General features: G+C 37.9%; 1 protein-coding gene and 1 pseudogene across 2 annotated transcripts in view; both read left to right on the top strand.

The window, feature by feature from the left end:
• Window positions 1-2988, top strand: part of Crb1 (crumbs cell polarity complex component 1) — a 214155-nt gene extending 211167 nt beyond the window's left edge. For both annotated transcript variants that reach the window (XM_045141129.1, XM_045141128.1), the window contains one exon: window positions 2387-2988. In XM_045141129.1, the coding sequence (XP_044997064.1) occupies window positions 2387-2597 (211 nt within the window). In that variant the 3' untranslated portion in view covers window positions 2598-2988. The remainder of the gene's footprint in view (window positions 1-2386) is intronic.
• Window positions 2989-11734: 8746 nt separating this feature from the next.
• Window positions 11735-12898, top strand: LOC105944082 (annotated as a pseudogene).
• Window positions 12899-22771: the final 9873 nt, after the last annotated feature.

The raw sequence follows: 22771 nt of genomic DNA, 5'->3' as shown, positions 1-22771 counted from the left end.
ATATTAATGCCCAATTTTATTGATAAGTAAATGAACCTAAAATGTGAAATAAGTTTCTAGTATTCACACAAGAACAAGGCAGAGCCCGGAATCAAAGCCAGACCTCTGCCTCTCTGATCTCTGAACTGAACCACTTTAGTATCAGCCAAAAGTGACAGAGATGAGCCAGATGCCAGCCTTTGACATAGCTTTCATTCTCAGTACATTTCTGATAGTGATGTTCATCCACTACAGTGTGGCACAGACTCTGGGGGCCTCCACTTCTCCAGTGTAAAAAGAATCAATACTAATGAAACAAAAAAAGTGCAGCAACCCAAAGTAAATCAAATGGTTTCTGTTCTGCCATCCAGGAGAACAGCCATGACAGAGATTAAGGTGAACATCTGGGAATGAGTAAGAGTGCATTATTTAAAAAACACTGGGTAATCAATATGTAGGGTTATAAGTTGCTCCTGGAATGCTAATTCACCCTCAACATCTCTCTCAACTGTCCTATGTTCATTCTTACTTCTGGCAAAGTTTAGACTTAGGTCATGTATTATCATTAATAATAAAGTCTTATGCTTTCTCTCCTAACTCCCCTCCTATTACTGGAGACACATTAATATTACATAGATCTGAACATCTCATGGCCCTGTGTGAAGATCATCAGTGGCTTTTTAGTGACTGCATGACACAGGCTGAATTTTGGTTGGCATTTAAAGATACTCTTAACAAAATTCATCTCCTTTGCATTTTATCCCTCATTTACTTTTTCAGTCCTTTCCTGGTTCAGACATACATATTGGTATATAACATTTTAGTTTGGATTTCTTAATATATCCATAAATTGTAAAGAATTTTTACAGCCCCTTCCCCTTTTTCCTGTATTCATATCATTTCATGCTAAGAATAGTCAGACATTTTCTCAACCTTCAAAGCACAATCGCTTGTTTCATTCCTAGCATTCTACTGTGCAACACTACAATCCTTTGTGACACTATCACAACACACATTGAGAATGGATTTTTATTATTCGTACATCTGCCCCTTTCCTCCTATGCCAGAAACTTAGTTTTAAATGCTAAAAGCTGGGCATGGTAATGTTTAACTGCAATCCAAGCTCTGGGGAGGTAGACAGGAAGATTCTAGGAGTTTTCTGGTAAGTTAATGTAGTAGTTTGAATAGATGGCCCCCAGTATATTCAGTGTTTTATTAGTTTGTAGTTTGCATCTGCAGCCATGTGGCTGGAGGTGGTGTCACTGGGCCATGAAATACTCTGAACCAGACCATTAGAACAGTAACAGCACACACAATTAAGTACAATAAAGATATTTAAACTGTCCAGAGAAATAAAACATTTCCATAAGTAATAGTATATGTTTTGATACTGAGGAAAACTCATAAAGAATGCTGAATGAGAAGATAAAATAGTTTATGCTTTCTAGAAAAATTTCTTTGAGCACATCATTGAAATCATTCACAGAGTGAGCTGCCTGTAGTAAAATGTGTGTTCATATCCAGCACAGATTCACGCTACCTGTTGCTAAGCTGACAGATTCCAGCTTGCTTATAAGTGCTTTGTAAATAGTTTGAAACCATCATTAAACTAACCATTATGTACTAGTAACACCCTGGAGAGCCCAGAATACCCATCCTCCTAACAAGGCTCTTCTTGCCACTGTTGCTTGGTGTTTGGGTTCAGCATGAAGCATTTTGTTGTCACATCACATCCAAATCAAAGCGATGACTAGAAATTGCCTGTGATAGCTGCCATCAGTCTTTCTCTAGGGATCATTCCCACAAGACCCAACTAATTTAACTTTTTTATTTTCTCAAAAAAAGACTATACAACAATCATATTGTTTTAGTTCAAAATCAGAACTTTGGACAAGGATGGTAAGAGAACATGAATAATGAATGCATTCTCATTAATTTAAAAGTAGTATATGTACACATACACACACATTCCGAGTCAGCTTTTCCCCTTGATGTCCTGACTCAAAAATTAAGATAGAAGGCAAATGAGTAAGACATCTAAACATGACAGCCAACCTTGACTTTTGGAACTCCACATGCACATACATGTGCACAGGCCCTACACACACACACACACACACACACACACACACACACACAAACACATACAAGTACATATACTAGGTAAATACAGGCGATAATTCACATCATTTTTTCTGATTATATTTATATATACTTAAGGGTTGCCTAGGTGATACTTTTCATACAATCTGGAAACAATGAAGTATGTAATGCTTTGGTCCTTGACCAGAACAGAGTAGTACCAGCTTGATCTTGCTCTCCTTATATCTTCAAACCAGGGTAGCTCCATTGTTCTAACATGCACCTTTGTTTTACAACTAACTTCATAATCTTTCCATCTTTGCAGTTGGCTGACACCTGGCTTGCAGGCATTTTCACCACCATTGGCTCAGGGATTGTGGCCTTGTTATTCATCCTCTTGCTGGCTGTCATTGCTTCTGTTGTCGCCTCCAACAAAAGGGCCACTCAGGGCACGTACAGCCCCAGTGGTCAGGAGAAAGCAGGCCCACGAGTGGAAATGTGGAGCAGAATGCAGCAGCCTGCCCTGGAGAGGCTGATTTAGGAGCTGCTGACCCTCTGAGAAGGAGCCACACAGCTGAACGTCCTCACAGGACTCCAGCAACTTACATTCTCAGAGAAGCACATTTACAGCTCTATCACACTGGAACTGTGGGAAGGATTTCCTCGATCACCTTAAAGATTTTCATATAAATTTGACTTGCATCACTGTTTGTTATATTAGCCGATCATAAACACTGTCTCTGTGCCATTAGTTTCAGCCTCATAATTAGTGAAAGTATCTCCCAGTAAACAGAATCTTTTGGATAAAAGTTCAGTGATTTTCAGTTAGCATCTTTATTTGACAGCCTAGAGATAGTGTTTAGCAGCTAACTGTCATTTTTATATGGAAACTACAATGTTCTGCAATCTTTCTTTTTATTTTTTTGAATGGGGGATTTTTTTTGGGGGGCAGGACTTCACTACACAGCTCAAGCTGGACTTGAACTCAGATGGATTCTCTTCCTCACCTCCAGAATGCTGAGATTTCAAGTTTGTTCTATCACACCTTGCTAATTTTCACTTCTATTCTGTTAAAGGCACTAATTGTGTGTCTGTGAGGAGAGGTACAGTTTTTATTCTTCAGTCATGGATTCAAAGAGCCATGTGAAGGACCCGTGGCTCAACTACAAAGAACGATTGAAATATAATTGTTTTTCCTCTGCATAGCAGTGTATGTGTGTTGAGGAACCTCACCATGAACTACGTCAAAGCCATCCCAAGCTGGTCACACCTGGGGTTACAGTTCCTTATAAAAAAAAAATTGTTGACAGTCAAGACACTTGCTAGACAGAAATTAAGACAGAAAGAAACTCAAATTCTTAAGTTTGAAAGAAGAAGTGATTTCATTCTCACTGGCTTATGGCAAGTTGATGTCTATGATATTGCTAAAGGAAAGGACCCCAAAGGAAGATAGATGCATTTTAAGGCTATGCGTACAAAACAAACTATGAGCTACTAGAAAAAAACATACTGGATCTCAAATTCTATATTTTCTACACTGTATGTCCTGTATTTTGTATATGTTTGGAAATGAATATAACATAATAATATAGCATAATATAAATAAAACAGAAATGTATATGTACATATTTGGTAGATAAGCTCAAAATTTTAATTATGTAAAATTTAAACCTTGTCTAGAAGAATTTAGCCTTCTCAGCTACTATTTTTCCAGAAAATCCTTGTCTCTTCATATTATCAATTTTTCCACTGTATTGGACCATTCCCACAAGCTCATTAAATTCTTTTCTCTGATGCATATCGTCCTCCAAGTACCCTCTGCTACTCACCCTCCCTTTTCAGCCAAGTATCTACAAAAGAGTGTTTTGTACTCACTGTGTCCTATTTCTTCCATCCTTTCTTTAACTGAAACATGATCTCACTGTCCCTTTCCACCTCCCAATGACTTGCACATTATCAACATAATGGCCAAGCTTCTGTCCTCAGCGTCCCTGGGCTAGAAGAACTGGAAGCAGCTGTCCTCCCTCTGAAACACTACGACAATCGGACACCATTCCATCTTAACTTTGCTCCCACCACACTGCCAACCCTGTCAGTCTCTTTTGCAGGTTTCTCTTCATCTTTCTGCACTCTGCTTTATTTTTACCAAATGCTTTATCACCACTCAACAGACCACATCATTTTTTTTCTGTCACCCTTGATTAGAATATAATTGATAACAGGAAAACAACTTTTGTTTCATTTGTTTTGTTTTCACTGCAGCATTTATGACCTAGAAAAGACCACTCAGAATGAAAGTATAAATAAGTATTTTTGGATAAGTGAACAAATAACATATGAAGGCTATTGAAACTTGTACCTGACACCAGCACAATCCCAATATACCCAAGATGCTACTAGGCTATCTTAGCTCTGGAGCTAATAGAAATGTCTTTTACTACCTGCCTTCCCCTCAAATATACTGAAGATCTTCTGAAGTGTATGATCAGGAGTTAGATGTCTGAGGATGTCTACATATGGAGTATGCCAAGACATGTTTATCCTTGCATTATATTAGAGTAACAACTTTTAGTAGAGGTTTATATAGAAAGGACAAAAGGCTCTTGTGTAAAGGGATAAAAATGAATAGCTTGGATTATAAAAACACAATCTAAAAAAATACAGAATATAAGTTTGTCCTATTGGACAAGTGGGAAGGAAGAGGGGACTCTGGTGAAAATAGCCTAAGTTTGGATAGAGTGTTTAACTTCTCAGGTTATTAGTTTTCCTTCAGAACCTTGCTTAGGGCTCTGCAGAGGTATCCATGAACATATGCCCCCATGGATGAATGCACACAGGTATGAGTAAATGAGTCCATGTTTAATCTCTCAAAATATACACAAAGTGATGTGTTACAAGCTGCTCTAGGTCATGAAATACTTCTATCTTTGACACAGCAACATATTCAAAATATTCAATTTTATGCCAGAAATGCTTCAGAAGTGACATACATATGTTAAGACTGCATTAAATGAAGTCTTAGGTCCAGGTGGTGCTGAGGGTCACAGTGCCCTTGTTTGCTGGGTATAAAGTGGACATAGATGTCTCCTTCCTGCCCTAAGGAACCATGGCCCTGGACACCATGTGAAAGGCACATCTGGGGTGTGTTTACTGGGATTGATAGGAAGTTTCCTTCAAGTGGCCTCGTGACTATTGTAGTCTCAACGAAGTCAAAAAGGATCCAGAAATGGCAAGTGGTGGTCACTTAAATCAACTGTCAAACCTGCTCCTACTTTAATATTTACTCCAGTTCCACAAGTGTGCTTATCTGTGAGACAGAGATGGAATGGTCAGTGGAAGAGCAATAGTCATAGTGCCCAGAGGTAGAACTTGATGGCATTAAAGGTAGGATAATACTATTATCAGAATGAGTAAAGGTATACTTGATGAACTCTTGCTATAATAATGCTAGGCCTGTAGTAACACATCATTATACATGACATATGTTATCTTTTATTTAAATGCATCAGACAATTGAAAGACAAACTTTGATTTTTATTTTAGGAGTGATAGGAGATAAAGAAACATAGGTTTAAATTTAAGATTGGCCTCATCCAGGTGAGCTAAGACAACCTGGAAAATGAGAACTTCTCTATCTCACAGGTGGTCTGAGGATGATAAAGTGGGACACGCTTAACTACAAGTAAATATGCATGGTGGTATGTCTACATAATTATGTAGCAGGACAAGTGACACACCCAGAGGTAATGTTTTATTTCCACACTCCCTCTTGTCTGCCAAACAAAACAACTGTCCTTCTTCCCATGAAACTTATGATGTGTCTGCAAAATAGCCAAGTTTCAAACTGGGGAAGATATTATTCTCATATCATTCCTCTACTTCCAATTGCTACACGACAGCAATCCTATTGGCTGAAGAAATTACCTCATCTGTAAGACTAGAATCAGCCATACATACCACTTATGTGTTCCCCATAAAACTGCCAAAAAATACATCAAGTGCTCTCAAGTCTGTTGGGCCCAAACACCTGATAACAGGGGACTTTTGAGAGAAGTTTTTGTTTCATAAAGATGGTGATAATAGTGATGATGAGGATGATAACTGTTAGGTCCTACCTGCTAGGATTTCTCCTAGGATCATTTTCATTGAGGAATCACACTAACCTATTATCCACAACAAGAAAGATCAAGTGATCTATCTTGGCATTAATTATTCTTTTTGGGATTAGTTAGCCAACTTTAGCCATGTTTTATGCTCTGTAGAGATATGATTCAAACTGAAAATTTTCTTTAGTTCTGAAGTGAATATGACTTTTCAAATTTCAACCTGCTTCCAAAAAAATGAAACTTTCACTGTTTTGAATTGCTTTGACTAGTGATGACAAAAACGCATGTTTCTAATTTGAGCCTGTCCTTGTGAGTTTTGGTATCCAGGCTTTGCTTTATGTGTTTCCAGAAACCTGGGGAACAAAATTCATCAAATGCATTTGGCAGTGCCTGCCTGAGGACAGCTGCTATTAGGACCAATCACACATTCTTCCAATACACTGGAGGACAGTCTCCCCTTAAAAACTGCTCCCAACTCTACATCCCCAAGCTCTCAGTGGAACAAGCTGCAGAGGGAGGTGTTCATGGTTTGCAGCTTGAGCTCCTGGCTCAAAATGGGAACACACTCAAGGCAGAAATAAGTCATTCCTGGATGGAAACATTTATGTGGCTTTTGAGTCTCCAAAATATGTTTCCTAGAACTGTTTCAACTCAGCCCTTCATGTCACAGATTTGGATACACCATGGCTCAGTTCTTTAGCTACATGCTCAATACTTAACCTTCATGTAGCTTGTAAAAGAAAAATGTAAAAAGCCTTTTATCATTGGAGCCAGCCACAGGATAAAGCCTATGTTAGCTCTTCTTGCACAGATGACTCAGAACCTTATTTTGCAAAGGAGATCTGAGATCTGAGATCTGAGGGTTTTTTGGGTAACATTTTAACTGTTCTACATGATTGGGGTTTTAATTATCTAAGAAAAAGACCTCAAGAAGTTGTAGTAACTACAGAAGTAATGAAAATTTCATGATTTGAATTACACTTCTGAAAAACAAACCCAGGTGAAATTACTGAAAAAGAAATTATACAGATTTGAATGATTTGGACTTTAAAAAAGAACTTTATAGTTGTCACCACATTTAATTTGAAAATATTTTGAAGGTTCTGGGGAGATTGTTCCATGGGTAAAGTGCTTGCTGCTCAAGCATGAAGACCTGGGTTTGAATCTCTAGAACCCATGTAAAATGTCAGGCATGGCGACCCATGCCTACAATTGCAGGACTTGTAGGTGGAAGGAAGGGAAGACAGACAAACCCTAGGGCTTGCAGTTACATAGATTAGCCAAACCAATGACCTCTAGTTTCAGCAAGAGACTGTCTCAAATAATAAAGTGGAGAGTAATTAAAAGAGACACTCAACATCTACTTCAGGCCTCCACATGCATATTCATACATGTGTACCTGAACTTTCTATACACACAAGCTCTCCCCCTCCTGACACACATGGACAACATCACAACACATACATATAAGACAAAAAATATTGTTTTCATGAAGCAATATCTGGTAAGTCTAACATAACTATAATTAAATGTTAAGTTCTTAGTAAAGATTTTCTTTTTAAATATTTTATTTATTCACTTACTTAAAAGAGAGAGAGAAAGAGGCATATATATATATATGTATATGGAGAGAGAGAGAGAGACATGGAGCCAGCTCTCCAGCCCTATTAGAAGAAATTTCTTAGGTCAAGAATATAAACATCCCCAGGCTTAAATTTTCCTAACAGTGATTGTCATTTTTCTAATCCATTGTATTTACTTCTCTGCCAGAGAGAAGACAGAAGACCCCTTGGTTGATAGATTGTAATTCAATGCACCTCTGCTGTCAAGTACTAATTTAATTAAAATCAATCTTCAGTAACAAGATTCAAATTTCTAACACTGAAAATACAAATTAATTATACACAGCTTATCCTTTCAAGAAACTGGTGAAACATACAGATATAATAAAATCAAATTTAGTTAGATTTATTGGAGTGTCATTGCTTTATAGGACTATTATTATGCTCTTCTGAAACATTCAGTTTATCACTGTGGCAAAATTACCAGACAAAAACTGTATCATACCCTCCATAGTTAACATTTAAATCTGTTTAATAACTAATCTCAATTTATTTAAAGGAAATAACTGCTTCTCTTCTCACGGAATACTTGTTTCTGTGTTCTTTGATGAAAAAAAAATGAACACTGGATGCCATAAAGCCTGATTAAATAACCCAAGATAGCAGATAAATACATAGTTTTAAGTTAAAGGCAAGTTTTAATGGTGTTTAGGGAAAAAGAAGTCAAGATCAGTCTCATTGTATGAAATTGCTGATAAGATACTATACAAATATGCACTGGAGAGATGGATTAACAGTTAAGGCTCTTGCCTGAAAAGCTGAAGGGTTCAGATTCCATTACCCAGAACCCATAAAAGCCAGATGCACAAGGTGGTGCATGCATCTGGAGTTTGTTTGCAGTGGCTAGAGGCCCTAGTATGTTCATTCTCTTTCTCTCTCATAAATAAATAAATAAATAAATAAATAAATAAATTTAAAATTCTGTAAAAGTCTTTTAAAAAGATAGTATAGAAATAGATCTTGTATTATGTAGTCAATTATATAGATGGAAGAAAGACAGATTTGGAGAATGTATAAGTACTTTTTACCACAAGTACAAGTTAGGTATAGAAATTCCAGTTGTTGATGGGATTGATGTGGTTTGAGTATTCTCCAAGAGATTGTGGTGAAAGAAGGCTTGGCCTGATGCATAACACTATTGGGCAGTGGTGGGACTGTTATGGGCTGGGGCCTCCTGGGAAAAGCTTAAGTCATTGCTGTCATGCCCTCAGAAAGAATTGTGGAAGACCAGGCTCCTTGTAACTTCTTGTTTGGAGATGGAAGATCTTTTACCTTAAATGGTCTCTTGTGATAACTTTTCCTGGGAGATGCAAACAAATGTCACCCCAGATAGTGCTCCAACAGCAAATCAAAGCATGATTCTACCACAGTCTAATTTGGTTAACCAATTAAGTTTATTGGGCTTACTAGAAACATGATGAGGGGTTATTTACAATAAATAGCATAGGTGACTTCAAAACAGCTGCATCACCACAAAGTCCTACCACATCACAGATGACAATGTTATGGAAGCTGCAGCATGGAATCCCACTTTCAGTTAACATTCTACTTCCTATATAATCTAGCAGCTCTCAAGATCACTTACAGCTTGGAGAGGGCATGAAGAATTTCAAGTGAGGGTTTTGTGACTCTTCCCTCCTTCTTCTACTATGGATTGTCACAAACCTGGCTCAATTAGTGTTCCATGGCTACCAAGCCAAGGAATTCGGTATCTTAAGATGGTCCAGAGTAAAAAGCCCATACTACAATAGGCTCTCACCATTATTTGCTACCATCTGCCATTCTCAGCCTTTGGTCAAACCAAGAATATCCAAAACTAGTGTTGTGGTTTGAATGTAAATGATTCTTTATGGCATTTTCATTAAGCCTCATACTTGGTCTTCAGCAGGCAGAGCTCTGCTGGTGTACGAGTGCCTTTGGGAGCAGATCTTGAGTCCAGACCTAAGGTACATAGAGAGCCAGCTTGAGCTCTGGGTATTCGCTTTGCCTTCAGCTGTGGATGTATGAGGAAATGACATACTCTGCCATGATGAAGCTTCCCTTAGAATCTGTAAGCCTAAAATAAACCCATTACTTTCATATGCTGCTTCTGGTCGGTTGTTTGTCCACCACTGAGAAGTAACTGCAACAGTAAGACTTTAAATCTCCAAAACTATGAGCCAAAATTCTTTTGGCTTTATAAAGTTACCTTCCTTGGTATTTCAATGTAGCAATGCAAAGACAACTAATGCAGTTATTAAAGTCAGCTTGTCTCCTTTAGATGATGAAAGTTACTGTTGCAGTGACTTTTCCTTGCTGGGACAAACATCTAACCAGAAACAGCTTATGGGAGGAAAGGGTTTATTTTAGGCTTATAGAATCCAGGGGAAAGTTCCATCATGGTGGAAGAAGTTGGTTCATTTCCATAGATCTATGGCAGAGAAACACCACCAACAGCCAGCACATACAAACAGCCAGAGTTAAAACTGCTTTTTATAATTCTTAAGGCTAGATTAAAAGATCCACCCTTAGTGACACCTACTCTAGCAGGATACTGGAGACTTAAGCTGTAAGCTTAATGAAAAATACTTCAGGATATGGGGGACACATGTTCACATTCAAACCACCAAAGTGATTGCTGACTTTACTTGCCAGGCACATGTATATAGTCATTAGTCCTCTGTCTTTGGATGTGGGATAAGACATAATCCATCTACTGTCAATGATCTCTCTCCACATACATCTTTCTTTATTGAAAAAAACAGGTAATTGTGATAATTGAATATTGAAAGAAATTTAAGAAATATGGAAAGGGGGCCTAAATATGACCTTCCAAACTAACTATATTTGATGACTGCTAAATTTAACCCAACCAGGTATTATAACTCCTGTGCTATGTTTTGGATATAGTTTGTCCCAAACATTAATGTGCTGGAAGCATTCCCCTCATACAGCAGTATTGAGTATTAGAACCTTAAGAGGTGAGGACTAGTGGGAGGTAATGAGTTCACAGAGTCATGACCTTTGTGTGTTACTAACTTAGTTATCATAAAGTTCTCAGAAGTGTAAGTTGTAATAAAAAGTCAAGCCTGGGTCCTGGGTCTCTTGTGACTTCTGTCTCACTGTGTGATCTCTTCTGCTTGTGTCATGTTGCCATCCACCAGAGATGGTTTCATGCTCTGAAAATCTTCTCTATACCTCTTATATATTACACTTCCTGTGAACTAATATTATCAAGAAGCAGCTGTGCATATTTAAAGCATCTACAAGACTTATTGATAGAGCTGCTGGAATTGCACAGTGACAGAATGTTACAGATTCTGAGCCAAATTACCTTGAGCTATCTTTAACTTCCTTAATAGCTATTTATTGCCCACTTCTGTGTCTGACATAACAAACATCCTTGTGACTATCAGGTGAAACCTTCTGGAATGTACTAACAGACCACCAACTTCCACCAACCCAAAGGCTAAAAATGTCATCAGATAGCAATTAAAGCCTGTAGTGATTTTCCTGTTTTGTTATAACTTGCCCACTTGAGGTTTCTACCAGTGTATTTGAAAAGTGACTTGGCTTAGCAGTTTCTTTTGTTCTGTAACTATAAAAGCTTCATGAAATTGTTCACACAGTGGGACATAGAATTTGAGGTGACCTGCATCTGTGTTCCCAGGCCATGGTCACTCAGATGTGGCTCCAGAATAAAGAATTCCTCATTCCTTCTGAGGTGAGAACTGATTTGTGTTGACAGCTCCCAGGTATTATGTGATAACAATATAAAATGGACTAAAATAGAAAAGTGGTGTCAAGGAGGAAAACGGTTGTTATAATTACATATGAAGATGTGGAATCAGCTTGCTGAGACGCAGCTATGGGTGCAGCAGAGCTTCTGTGAGCTCCCACTCCTGCTCCTGGCTCACGGGTGTTTGCTCTCACTGAGGAACAAGTCCTTCTGGAAGTCGTACAGCCATGGCCTTCAAGGATACTGGAGAGACACCTGTGGAACCAGAGGTGGCCATCCATGGCATCTGGATCGCTCTCACCAGCCGCAACGTGAAGCCATTGGAGAAGGTGAGTGCTGACTTGATCTGAGGAGCCAACAACAAGAACCTCGGAGTGAACCAGTTCGCTTGTCCACCAAGACACTGAGAATACAAGGAAAATACCTTGTGGTGAAGGTTCCAAGACATGGTATCTCTTCCAGATGAGAATCCACAAGCAATTCATTGATTTACTCAGTCCTTCTGAGATTGTTAAGAAGATGACTTCCATCAGCATTGAGCCATGAGTGGAAGTTGAAGTTATCATTGCAGATGCTGAAGCCAATTATTTTAATAAACTGACTTACTCAGTTAAAAAAAAGAAAGAAACTGTAGAATCAGCTTTGGCATTAGGTAAGGTAGCATCCTAAAAATCCCATCCTATACATATGGCAGAGCTGACTCTCCTGAGCCATCAGAGAGGAAAACACAAAATAACAGCACTAGTGAAAGAGGATAGGAGAAAACTAAATTGTTTTAGGTACTTTCAGTTAGAGATTGAGGCCCAGAGAAAACCAGGAGATGCCACCTCACATGTCACTTTGCCCTGGCACAAGAACAGAACTGTTGACAGAAATAACTAAAACTCATATCTGATTGAAAGTAATCTGCAGCACCCATTGCTGCTCACAGTATGGCACACTACTTAGACAGACAGCCCAAATGGACTGGCTCAGGTGGGCTGGCCCTGGTGGGCTGGCTCTGGGGTCTGTCCTCCAAATCTACAAACCAATCCAGTCTTCCCTTTGCACATAAAGTCTCCCATCTTCTTCCTGTCTTGCTTTTTTCTCTCTGTGTGTTTCTTCTGGCCTTACTCTGTGCTGTTTGGATACACTTCAGTCTGGCCTCCTCTTCAACCCACCCTAGCTGGGTGGGTGGGGGGCAGAACATAATATTCTCTTCTTGCCTCTGTATTTTTTTTTTTTTACCTTGGGGTTACTTCTCGCTTTAATCACATGTATAATTTTCCTCTGGTCTCTGAATCTACCAAGTGCATATTTCCCCTATCCTCCAGAGCTCTGCTTTGATATATTCTCTTCAGCACTGTGACCTGAATTTTTATTGTTAAATACTACTTCCTTTTCAGGTTTGAATTTAAAATATACTTCTTATTCATTTTCTTTCTGCCTCTCCATCTTAAAAAAAAAGTTTTCTGGTAACTCTTGGACTATTCTGCTTCTCATACCTTCTATATGTGGATTGCTGAAGCTAAATAACTTACAGGCCTTTGATCTCTCTAAAGGGTCCCAGGGACATTAGTGATATCCCATCTCCACAAGTCACTCCATAGCTAGCAGACACTTTTCAAGATGTCCAGACCTTGAAGAGTTAACATTTACTTGTTCTAGAAAAGACCATTAAAGATGTTTTTTATTTTCTGAAACATTTGGTTACATTTTGTATATACAAATGTGATTTTAAAAGAAGTAAATATAATAATGCTTCCTCATATTCATTTTTAGCAACAAAATTGCTCATTTCATCCATTTACATGTATTTTGCATATCTTAAAGACATTAGGATGAAAACACAAAATGCCTTGCATTTGGTGCCAGGCACAATGCAATTATTAAAATCAAATTTATAACCTGAAATCTTACCTCAGAGAAAAAGATGGCACAAAATACAAAACAGAGACATGTCTGAATGAAGTCAATTATCCTAGTTTGTTTTTTTTTTTAACTGTACAGAGCAAAAGAAATGTTCTTATGTTAAGGGAGGGAGTAATGAATTGGAAAAAGAAGGAAGAGAGAGCCAATTATATAAATACTAGTCTGTTGACATTTAAAATGTGACAAGCTGAGAAGGTTAAAAATGTTCAATCTGCAAGCAAGGGCATTCAAGACAAATCACAAAATAAGATGCAAGTAATGAGGGTGAAATTCCAATACTACTGACTATACCATTCAAAAACCTGCCACAGCAAGACAATAACACAACCTGCTTTACAATGTGCTTAGAGTCAAATTTGTCAAGAATTCTATCAAGCAATTTAAATATAAATAAGTTTTAAATGACCTCTAAATTCCTCCCTACTATGTTAACATTTTCAAAATCATTAAATAAATGTGTGGAGCAATCACTAGAACAAACTAAATGTCAATTGCTTTATACATATTCTTCTACTTTAAACTTAAAATACATAATGGTGTTTAATGTTAGCACTACATTTCATTGGTGAATATTATGTAAAGAAAGAGACTGTGCTTGCATTAAATGGTTCATTTTTAAATTACTCATCCAATAAAAGGAGGACCTAGTTCAACCACTATTGATCTGTGGTTTCCAGATCATTTAAAAGCACATATCATGATACTTTCCCTGTATTTTAAGAAACTTTACACATAATTAAATGTGGGAATGACCTCATTATTAGTTTGCTCTAGAGTCTTAACTTCAGAATGAAATTCCTGGTTACTTTTCTGAGTTCTTTTCCTTCACATTTCCAGTGTAACTTCACAGTGGAGATTTGCTGAACTATCAGTAACTCAGCACCTTTTAAATTATTTTTTCATTTTGTTTAACTCTGATATAATATATAACAGGGCATTTCCAAAAGAAAAGATGATTCGTTATCATAGTCATAGATAGTTAATACAGAGGTTTAAATAAGAAGCTTTACCATCTTGAGCTAATGATACTATATTAAAATATCCTTCACTAGGCTATGAAGTATCTATTGTGAGCCTGATATTATGTTAAAAGCTGGAGGGCTGGGTGTGGTGGCACACATTTTTAATCCCAGCAGAGGTAGGAGGATTGCCATGAGTTCAAGGTCACCATGAGAATACATAGTGAATTCCAGGTTAGCTTGAGCTAGAGTGAAACCCTACCTCATAAAAAGGGGGCAGGCTGGAGAGATGGCTTAGTGGTTAAGCACTTGCCTGTGAAGCCTAAGAATCCCAGTTCAAGGCTCAATTCCTCAGGACCCATGTTAGCCAGATGCACAAGGCGGCACATGCATCTGGAGTTCGTTTGCAGTGGTTGGAGGACCTGGCGTGCCCATTCTCCCTTTATGTCTATCTGCCTCTTTCTCTCTCTGTCTGTCACTCTCAAATAAATAAAAATAAACAAACAAACAAAAAAGCTGGGATTACAAGAGAAACCAAACAAGACTTGTATTTTGAATTAACAGGGTAGACTGAATAAACAGGTCAATTTTCAAATCAATTTGACAATTCATCAATGTGACAATTAGTCATTTACTTTTATTTCTCCTCTGGTTTCTAACATAGCAGCCAGCAGTGATATAGAAATTAAGTACTTGTTTGAACTTCATGGGAATAATAGAACTTTCACGAATGGTGGGATAGCTACTTACAGTAAGGGAGCTCTGAGAGCTTCACTAAGATGAAAGGTAAAGTTATAATTATCAGAACATCCAGAAAACTGCTTATTAACACTGTCATCTTGAATTCTTTCTTGTCTAAACAAAACCTTTTTCTTCAGTCTTTATGTTTAAATTTTAATTGCTTATTCTTTTATTCAGTTCTTTGGAAGCAACTTTTATTCATATGTTTTCTAAAATCATCTCCCCTGTTATTTGTTTTCTGTGATGGCCCCATATGTTGATGTTGTGGTGCATGTACAGGATAGAATGCTTTACTTCTAAGGTGTTCAAGAGTTGCCATTTTTTGTGGACCAGGTTTATTAGGTTGGAAGTGTGTGCTCTGTGCAGAGTATACAGAATTTCATAATATACTTCAAATTCAAGTCAAGTAAATACTGAACTTAAGTTTTTTTTATGTGAAAAGTTTGCTTGTTTGGGGCTTTATTTTTCCATCCTAATGAGAGGGTCCTTTTTCTCTTTCCCAGAGATAGAGGACTTTTTTCTAGTTCAGCCATTCCTTCAAGGATTCCAAAGCAGGATGTTTATATTTCCCACAGAACTCTTGTGAACCAATTTCTATACCTGTTAAATTCAGAAGAACACTAACTAAGCTTAAGTCAGAAGAAAGGCTATCCAGATTTACCACTTGCTATTGATCTACTATAACTATTTGTTTGCTTGTCTTCAAATCTCAATTATGTGTTTTTGGAGGTATTTAAGCAGATAGCTCATTATGTTTATTTATATATTAATTATATTATATTAATTATATTATTATATTAATTATATTATATTATATTATATTATATTATATTATATTATATTATATATATTTTGAGGTAGGGTCTTGCTCTAGCTCAAGCTGACCTGGAATTCACCATGTAATCTCAGGGTGTCCTCAAAATCATGGTGATCCTCCTACCTCTGCCTCCCAAATGCTGGGATTAAAGACATGTGCCACCATGCAAGGCTGTTTATTTAATACTCTTGCTGAAGTTGCTAAAAGTATTTAAACCCATGGCCTTCAATGATGATGAAAGTCAGCAGAATCACACAAGCATATATGTATGCATAAGTAAATAAATAAATAAAGATTCACTGGTGATGTCAGGTGTCTTACTTATAGTGTTATGGGGTAGAAGAAAACAAGGTCCAGAGGAAGCAAAGTTGATATCAGTGTCAGCCTCCATAAGATATTGCCTAAATATGCCATGTTTATTACTAGAGCAATATCATCAATAGACTATCAGATGCTTTGTATTTGTGGGTATTGGGGAATTTAACTCAGGCCAGTAAGCACCTTTAACCATTGAGCCATCTATCAAGCCCTTAATGGTGCTCTTTTTGAGAAAATGTAAACATGGAGAAATATCTGCTATCTTCTAAAAGACTACTTGCCATTGTCACTGCCCTTTCACTGTCAGCAACAAGAACTGTACATATATGTGAAATATCAGGATTCAGGTGTGAGATACATGCCAGAGCATAGGACCTGGATCCATGAGAGGAGAAAACCATGAGGAGCCCTACAGTCACTTGGGCCATTGTGTGGAAGCAGCTCATAGGAAGAGCAGCACATGGGTCTAACGTCTCAGAGCTGACTAGACAGAGATGGAATCTGCTGAAGAGGCTAAGGCTAGAATGTGTGGACAGAAAGCTAAAGAGAATAGGTCTATCAAAATCTGCAAAGGGGCCCCACTGTGTCTTTACTGTATATATGTGTGAAGAATATACACAAAGCTGGGACAGATTTACAGAAGAAAATAAACCAGAATAATTTCCGGAACTCATAAAGGACTGGGAAGTTTTATGCACTCAACACAGAGACATAGGGAAGGGTTCTAGAGGTGCTGAATCAAGAGAAAACCTACACTAGATCTGACATTAAGACTCCTCTGGACCCAAAAGAATATAACTTAAAATCAAACTGCAAAGGGCAAAAATGATTTGCAAAGACCTTAACTGCATCCCAGGATAAAATTCTAAGACTAATTCTTAGAATATAATGTGCTCTAGGATTCAGGAATATTTGGTATCAATAAACCAATACCAGTCATATAAACCCTGGGAAAACATGCTCTGTCACCAGACAAATCATCAATATCAAGAGCCCCTGAAATGACACAGATAGAGAAAACACATCCTTCAGTATGACATGATGCGGAAAAGAAATCAAAAATAGAAAAAATGTACAGATTGCACTTCTGGAGCAAAGTATGATATCTGAAACACAAAATTCTATGTACGATTATGGGAAAGTTTCGAATGAACCCAATTGATGAGACTATAGGATACAGATTACAATTTGTTTTGTCAGAACCTATGAAGGCCACAAGACTATGTGGTGTCAATAATGAAGTGTAAAAAAAATAACTTGCAGGTCAGTGCCAAGGGAGAAGAAGGAAGACAAATATAAGTAATATAAAAGAGAAAGAGAGAAAAGAGGGAGAGAGAAACAGGAGCAGATTGGGGATAATCTTTATTATACCCTCTCCAGGTCCCTGTGAATCAGGTATTCTCTCTAAGCACTGATGAAGGTTCGACTTGAATGGGGAAACAAGTCAGAACCATATTAAAAAATGAGCCTGCTCTCCAATATCAAGATCCAACCAATAGTGGGCTACAAGAGGGTCTATACCTATTAAATTATCTCTAAAATAATAATAGGAATACATGTATCTCACTTCACGTTGGAGAATTTGCTTCTCTTTTGCAGATGGACATAGATTCTCTCAAATCAGCCTGTCATACCTCACCTGGGCACCAGCTGAAGCCATAGTTAGTGGGGTAATGAGCAAGAGATGCTTTCTTGGTGAACCTGGTACCAGCAAAAGGGTGAAGGAGACAGACACAGAGAACACTCAACTCCTACCAAATCCAATATCCAGAGACACAGAGACTCCCAAGATCTTCATCACTGAAACAGACCTAAAGTAACCCAACATGGCTCAGGGAAATTAGTGGAAGAGGGGGTGGAAAGATTGTTAGAGCCATAAGTTGGATTATGCACAAAGACATTGCCTTGCCCTCATAACTGATGGCCACCCCCACAATACAAAACCCACAATCTGCAGGGGGGGGGGAGCGATGACAGGGAGAAGGCTAACGATGGTACCATTATGGCTGTATACACACTATATACATAACTAATAAAAAAATAAGAAATAACTTAATGGGTAAACTTAATGGGTAAATATTTCAGGGGTCTTAGAAGATGACTCAGTGAATAAAGCACTTTTACAAGCAAAGGAGTTTAGAACCACAGTATCCTCATAAATGCCGGGTGGGCATGGGGATCCACCTATAATCCCAGAACGCTGGAGGTGGAGACAGGGAATCCTTAGGGCAAACTGGCTAGCTAGACTAACTGAAACACTGAATAAGCAAGCTTCAGATTCACTGAGAGATCCTATTTTATAGAATAAAGTGATTAAGATATCCGATGTCAATTTCTGGTCTCCACAAATACCCTTCACACACATTAGCCCAGACATACAAACACACATACACCCATGCATGCATACCACACATATATGTACAAAAAAATACCAAAAGAAAAAATTTGACAATAGTACTATACTGTGTGTGAGAACCCACTTGTGTGAAATTTTTGAAAAATCAAAACCACACTGAAAGCACATCTATAGTATGACTGTTAGCAAAGCAACTTAAAACCATTTAAGCACCTTCAAATCAAAACATCCTAATTGTATGCTATCAATCACATTTCATACTTTGAAACATCCCAAGAATTATGTTGCCTGTTTTGTAGAGAATTATCCTTTGCAAAGCATGTGTGACCCTAGTCCTACTTAACTATAATTGTTTTTGATGGCAGTTTCTAAATATTTTTTCAGGTTTCTAAGAAACACTACTTTCAAGCCTTAACTGTCATTTACTTTAAAAAATAAATAAATAAAACTCAAGCTATCCTGTGACAGTTTGTTGACTAGCACGCCCCTTGCAGAGGAAGTCTGCAAGATAAAGCAGAACATTTCTCCAACATCTGTTTCAAAAGTTGGGAAATTTGCCTAATGGATTGCATCCAATGTGCACATTTATCAACTTTCAGAATGTTTAATTCGTATTTTTAAAAAAATATATAGCTTTGTTTGTTTTTTGAGGTAGGGTCTTACTTTAAGAGCACAGGCTGACCTACAATTCACTATGTAGTCTCAGGGTGGCCTTGAACTCATGATGATCCTCCTCCCTTTGTCTTCCTAGTGCTGGGATTAAAGAGATACAGTACCACACCCATCTTAAAAATATATGTTCAAGTAGTAGATTTAGGGGGAACATTGATATAGGAAATAAATACTATTATTGTATTTTTATATTTAAAAATGAGCCCCTAATTTCAAAATTAATTATAAAAATAATTTGTAAATCACAATGTTTAAATGGTGATACCCTACACCATCACAGATATGAAATCCTCTAGATAGTCAAGGTAGATTTCATTATAAAAAACGAAACTGAAGAAAAGTAGTTTGATTAGAGGGATGGCTCTTGAACAAGAAAACATAAAAAACACTGATAGATAACATCTGTGGAGACCCTGCAGGGGGCATCCAGATGTTTTCAACAGCTTTACATGTCAGTAACAGCAGCGCCATATTAAAAATTTTCACATTATACTTTTGCTATTTCTCAAAATGGTTATGTTACCAGCAAGCACCTGTAAGTTGTCCTACATAACTTAGATAGTGCTCTGGTCTTCTATCCTCCAACACATGTAAGTGAAATCAAGCAGAGGAGAAGGCAGAGGTACAAGATATCAGAGAGGGGAACTCGCAGAAGAAAGGTTGGAAAGATTGTTAGAGCCACAAATTGGGACATTATGCACAGAGACATTGCCTCTCCCCATAACTGACTGCTGCCCTCACAATGCACGACCAACAATCTCCACGAGGATGACCTGCATCCCCAAGGAAGAGGGCCCCTTCAGAAAAGGGGCAGGAATGAGGAGAAAAAAAAAAAACAACAATCATGTGTTGTTTACATATGAAGTATGTCCATAACCAATAAAAAAAATTAAAAAGATAGCAGAGAGTATACACACAGAGAAAAAAAATCATCTGAGGTATAATTAGCAACTGAGCTCTGGAATTGAGAAAAAGACAAGGAAAACACAAAGAAGCTAAACGATACTCTCCCAAAGGACATCAGAAAACTCAGCACTAAGAATTTAATTTTAAAACTTGCATAGTTTCTGTCAACAAGATTGTCCAGTACGTAAGTAAACAAGATAGAAAAAGAAAGCTGTGCAGAAAGACTGTTAGGCAGGTGTTTATGTGCTGTCCTGAAGTTCTGGTTAAAGCTGCAGGACAAAAGCCACCGAGTGGGGTTCAGCCTCCAGCTTGGTCATTTGCTGCTATAATATCATAGGGATATTGATCTTTCTATGTGACTTAGTTATTTCTCCATGAGGACTAACTATATAGCATGTGCTCTAGAAGCTGCCAGAGCTTAGTCATTTGTTTTTATTTTGACCACTTTTGGTGATGCTATTCAAAAATATATGTTTGGTAGCTACTGAATTATATAAAATCTAGGACTTTATACTTGTATATTTCATACTTGTATTCTTCAAACTACCATAAATTCAAAATCACATGTATACGTTGGAATATTTTCTGTACCGCAACTCTTACAGCAGTTACTATTACATAGGAAGCTCTCAGGAAACATTAAATGTAAGAACAGACCCTTCTATTTTGAATAGAGAAAATAAAGTTTCAAGGTTAATATGCTCAAATCAATGGCAATACCTGGAAGATTTTATTTACCTTCCATAATATACTCATTATTTTAATGCTTTATTTTCCATGTCTGTACAAAAAATTATGGTATTGAACTCATTCTATTATGGCTAAACCTTAAAATTCCTAGGCTCATTATATGATACTTTCAGAGTAATTTTTCCATTTATAGATAAGTACAGTGCAATACAGTGTTTAGTTTCTGAATCTATAAAAAGATAGGATTCTCTCTTCAAGACACTTTAAGGTCTGAGAAGAACGTCTGTCAAGGAGGCAAAGGGTGAAACCATTAAAATCTCCAAGAGAAATGAAATCCAAGCTTGAAAAAGATATTCTTTTTTTAAAATAAACTATCTAGAATTCCATCATGCTAATGTATTTATAATGTATTCAGTCTTTCTAAAAATATTTTTATTGATTTATTTGTAAGGAGAAAGAGAGAGAGAAAGAGGGAGGGGGGAAGAAAATGTGAATGGGTGTGCCAGGACCTCCAGCTTCTGCAAATGAACTCCAGACAAATGTGCCACTTTGTATATCTGGCTTTATGTGGGTACTGGAGAATTGAATCTGGGTCACTGGTTTTGCAGGCAACCATCTTAAATGCTGAACCATCTTTCCATCCCTATTCTCTCTTTTTTGGGTCAGACATCTACATTATACATGGAAAACAGAAAAAAACATTCATATTGTTCCTAGAATTCTGAGCCCTACAGGAAAGACAATTATTTCCATAAGAATTTAATCTTCAGGAATAACCACCATAGCTTTCAGATTAGAAGCTCTTCTTCTGGTCCCAGGAGCACGGATCATGGATCATGTGCATTCCACTGTATTTTACCTCGGATCTTGGTCTTCAGTTTGGATCATGCAGCTATGAACTAGTTGTGGTGTACTTAACTATTCACCTATGATTTTCAAGCCTGTGATGGTTAATCCTGATTATGAACCTGATTGGCCTGAGAAAGCACATTCTGATGAGATTATTTTTTCATATAACTAGGCCACAGGGGCTCTGATGTAATGAGTGTGTAGTCCACTGATGTATTCAAAATCTGAGTAGGCCACAATGTAAATTGGGGCCTGGTTCGAGGCAGTAGGGCACTGGGGTGTGTTGTTGGGGGCTGTGTCTTGACGTGTTACTATCTGCAGAGCTCTCTCTGTTTACCAAGAGGTGAACAGCCTCCACCTCATGTTCCCACCAATGCTCTGCCTCATCAGAGTCAGGATCAGTGGAGCCAAGGACTATGCACTGAAGTCTCTGAAACCATGACCTGTGTTGCAGTCCGGTTCGCATTGCTGGTGGAAATCACCCAACCAAGAGCAGCTTCTGGGAAAAGAGATTTATTTTGGCTTACAGGCTCGAGGGGAAGCTCCATGATGGCAGGGGAAAACGATGGCATGAGCAGAGGGTGGACATCACCCCCTGGCCAACATAAGGTGGACCATAGCAACAGGAGGGTATGCCAAACACTGGCAAGGGGAAACTGGCTTTAATACCCATAAGCTGGTCCCCAACAATACACTCCCTCCAGGAGGCGTTAATTCCCAAATCTCCATCAGCTGGGAACCTAGCATTCAGAACACCTAAGTTTATGGGGGACACCTGAATCAAACCACCACAACCTGTAAACAAATATTTTCTATGTTTAAGGTGCTAGGTCCAGCATTCTGCCACAAAGCTAATTAAAATAGTTAACATAGTAACTGTACAGAGCAGAACAGGCTCGTAGGACAATCAGAATGGATATGGCAGAAGTTTAGACTGTGACAGTTACAAAGCACAGAATGGAGGTAGCTGGGTCCTTACAGCCTTTCTCCTAGAATGGTGGAGGGGATAACTGAACAACTACAAAGGAGTCAGCACCACACAATG

The sequence above is a fragment of the Jaculus jaculus genome, chromosome 1 (assembly GCF_020740685.1).
Source record: "Jaculus jaculus isolate mJacJac1 chromosome 1, mJacJac1.mat.Y.cur, whole genome shotgun sequence".
In the NCBI taxonomy this organism is placed as follows: domain Eukaryota; kingdom Metazoa; phylum Chordata; class Mammalia; order Rodentia; family Dipodidae; genus Jaculus; species Jaculus jaculus.
This window is presented reverse-complemented; position numbering and strand designations above follow the sequence as displayed.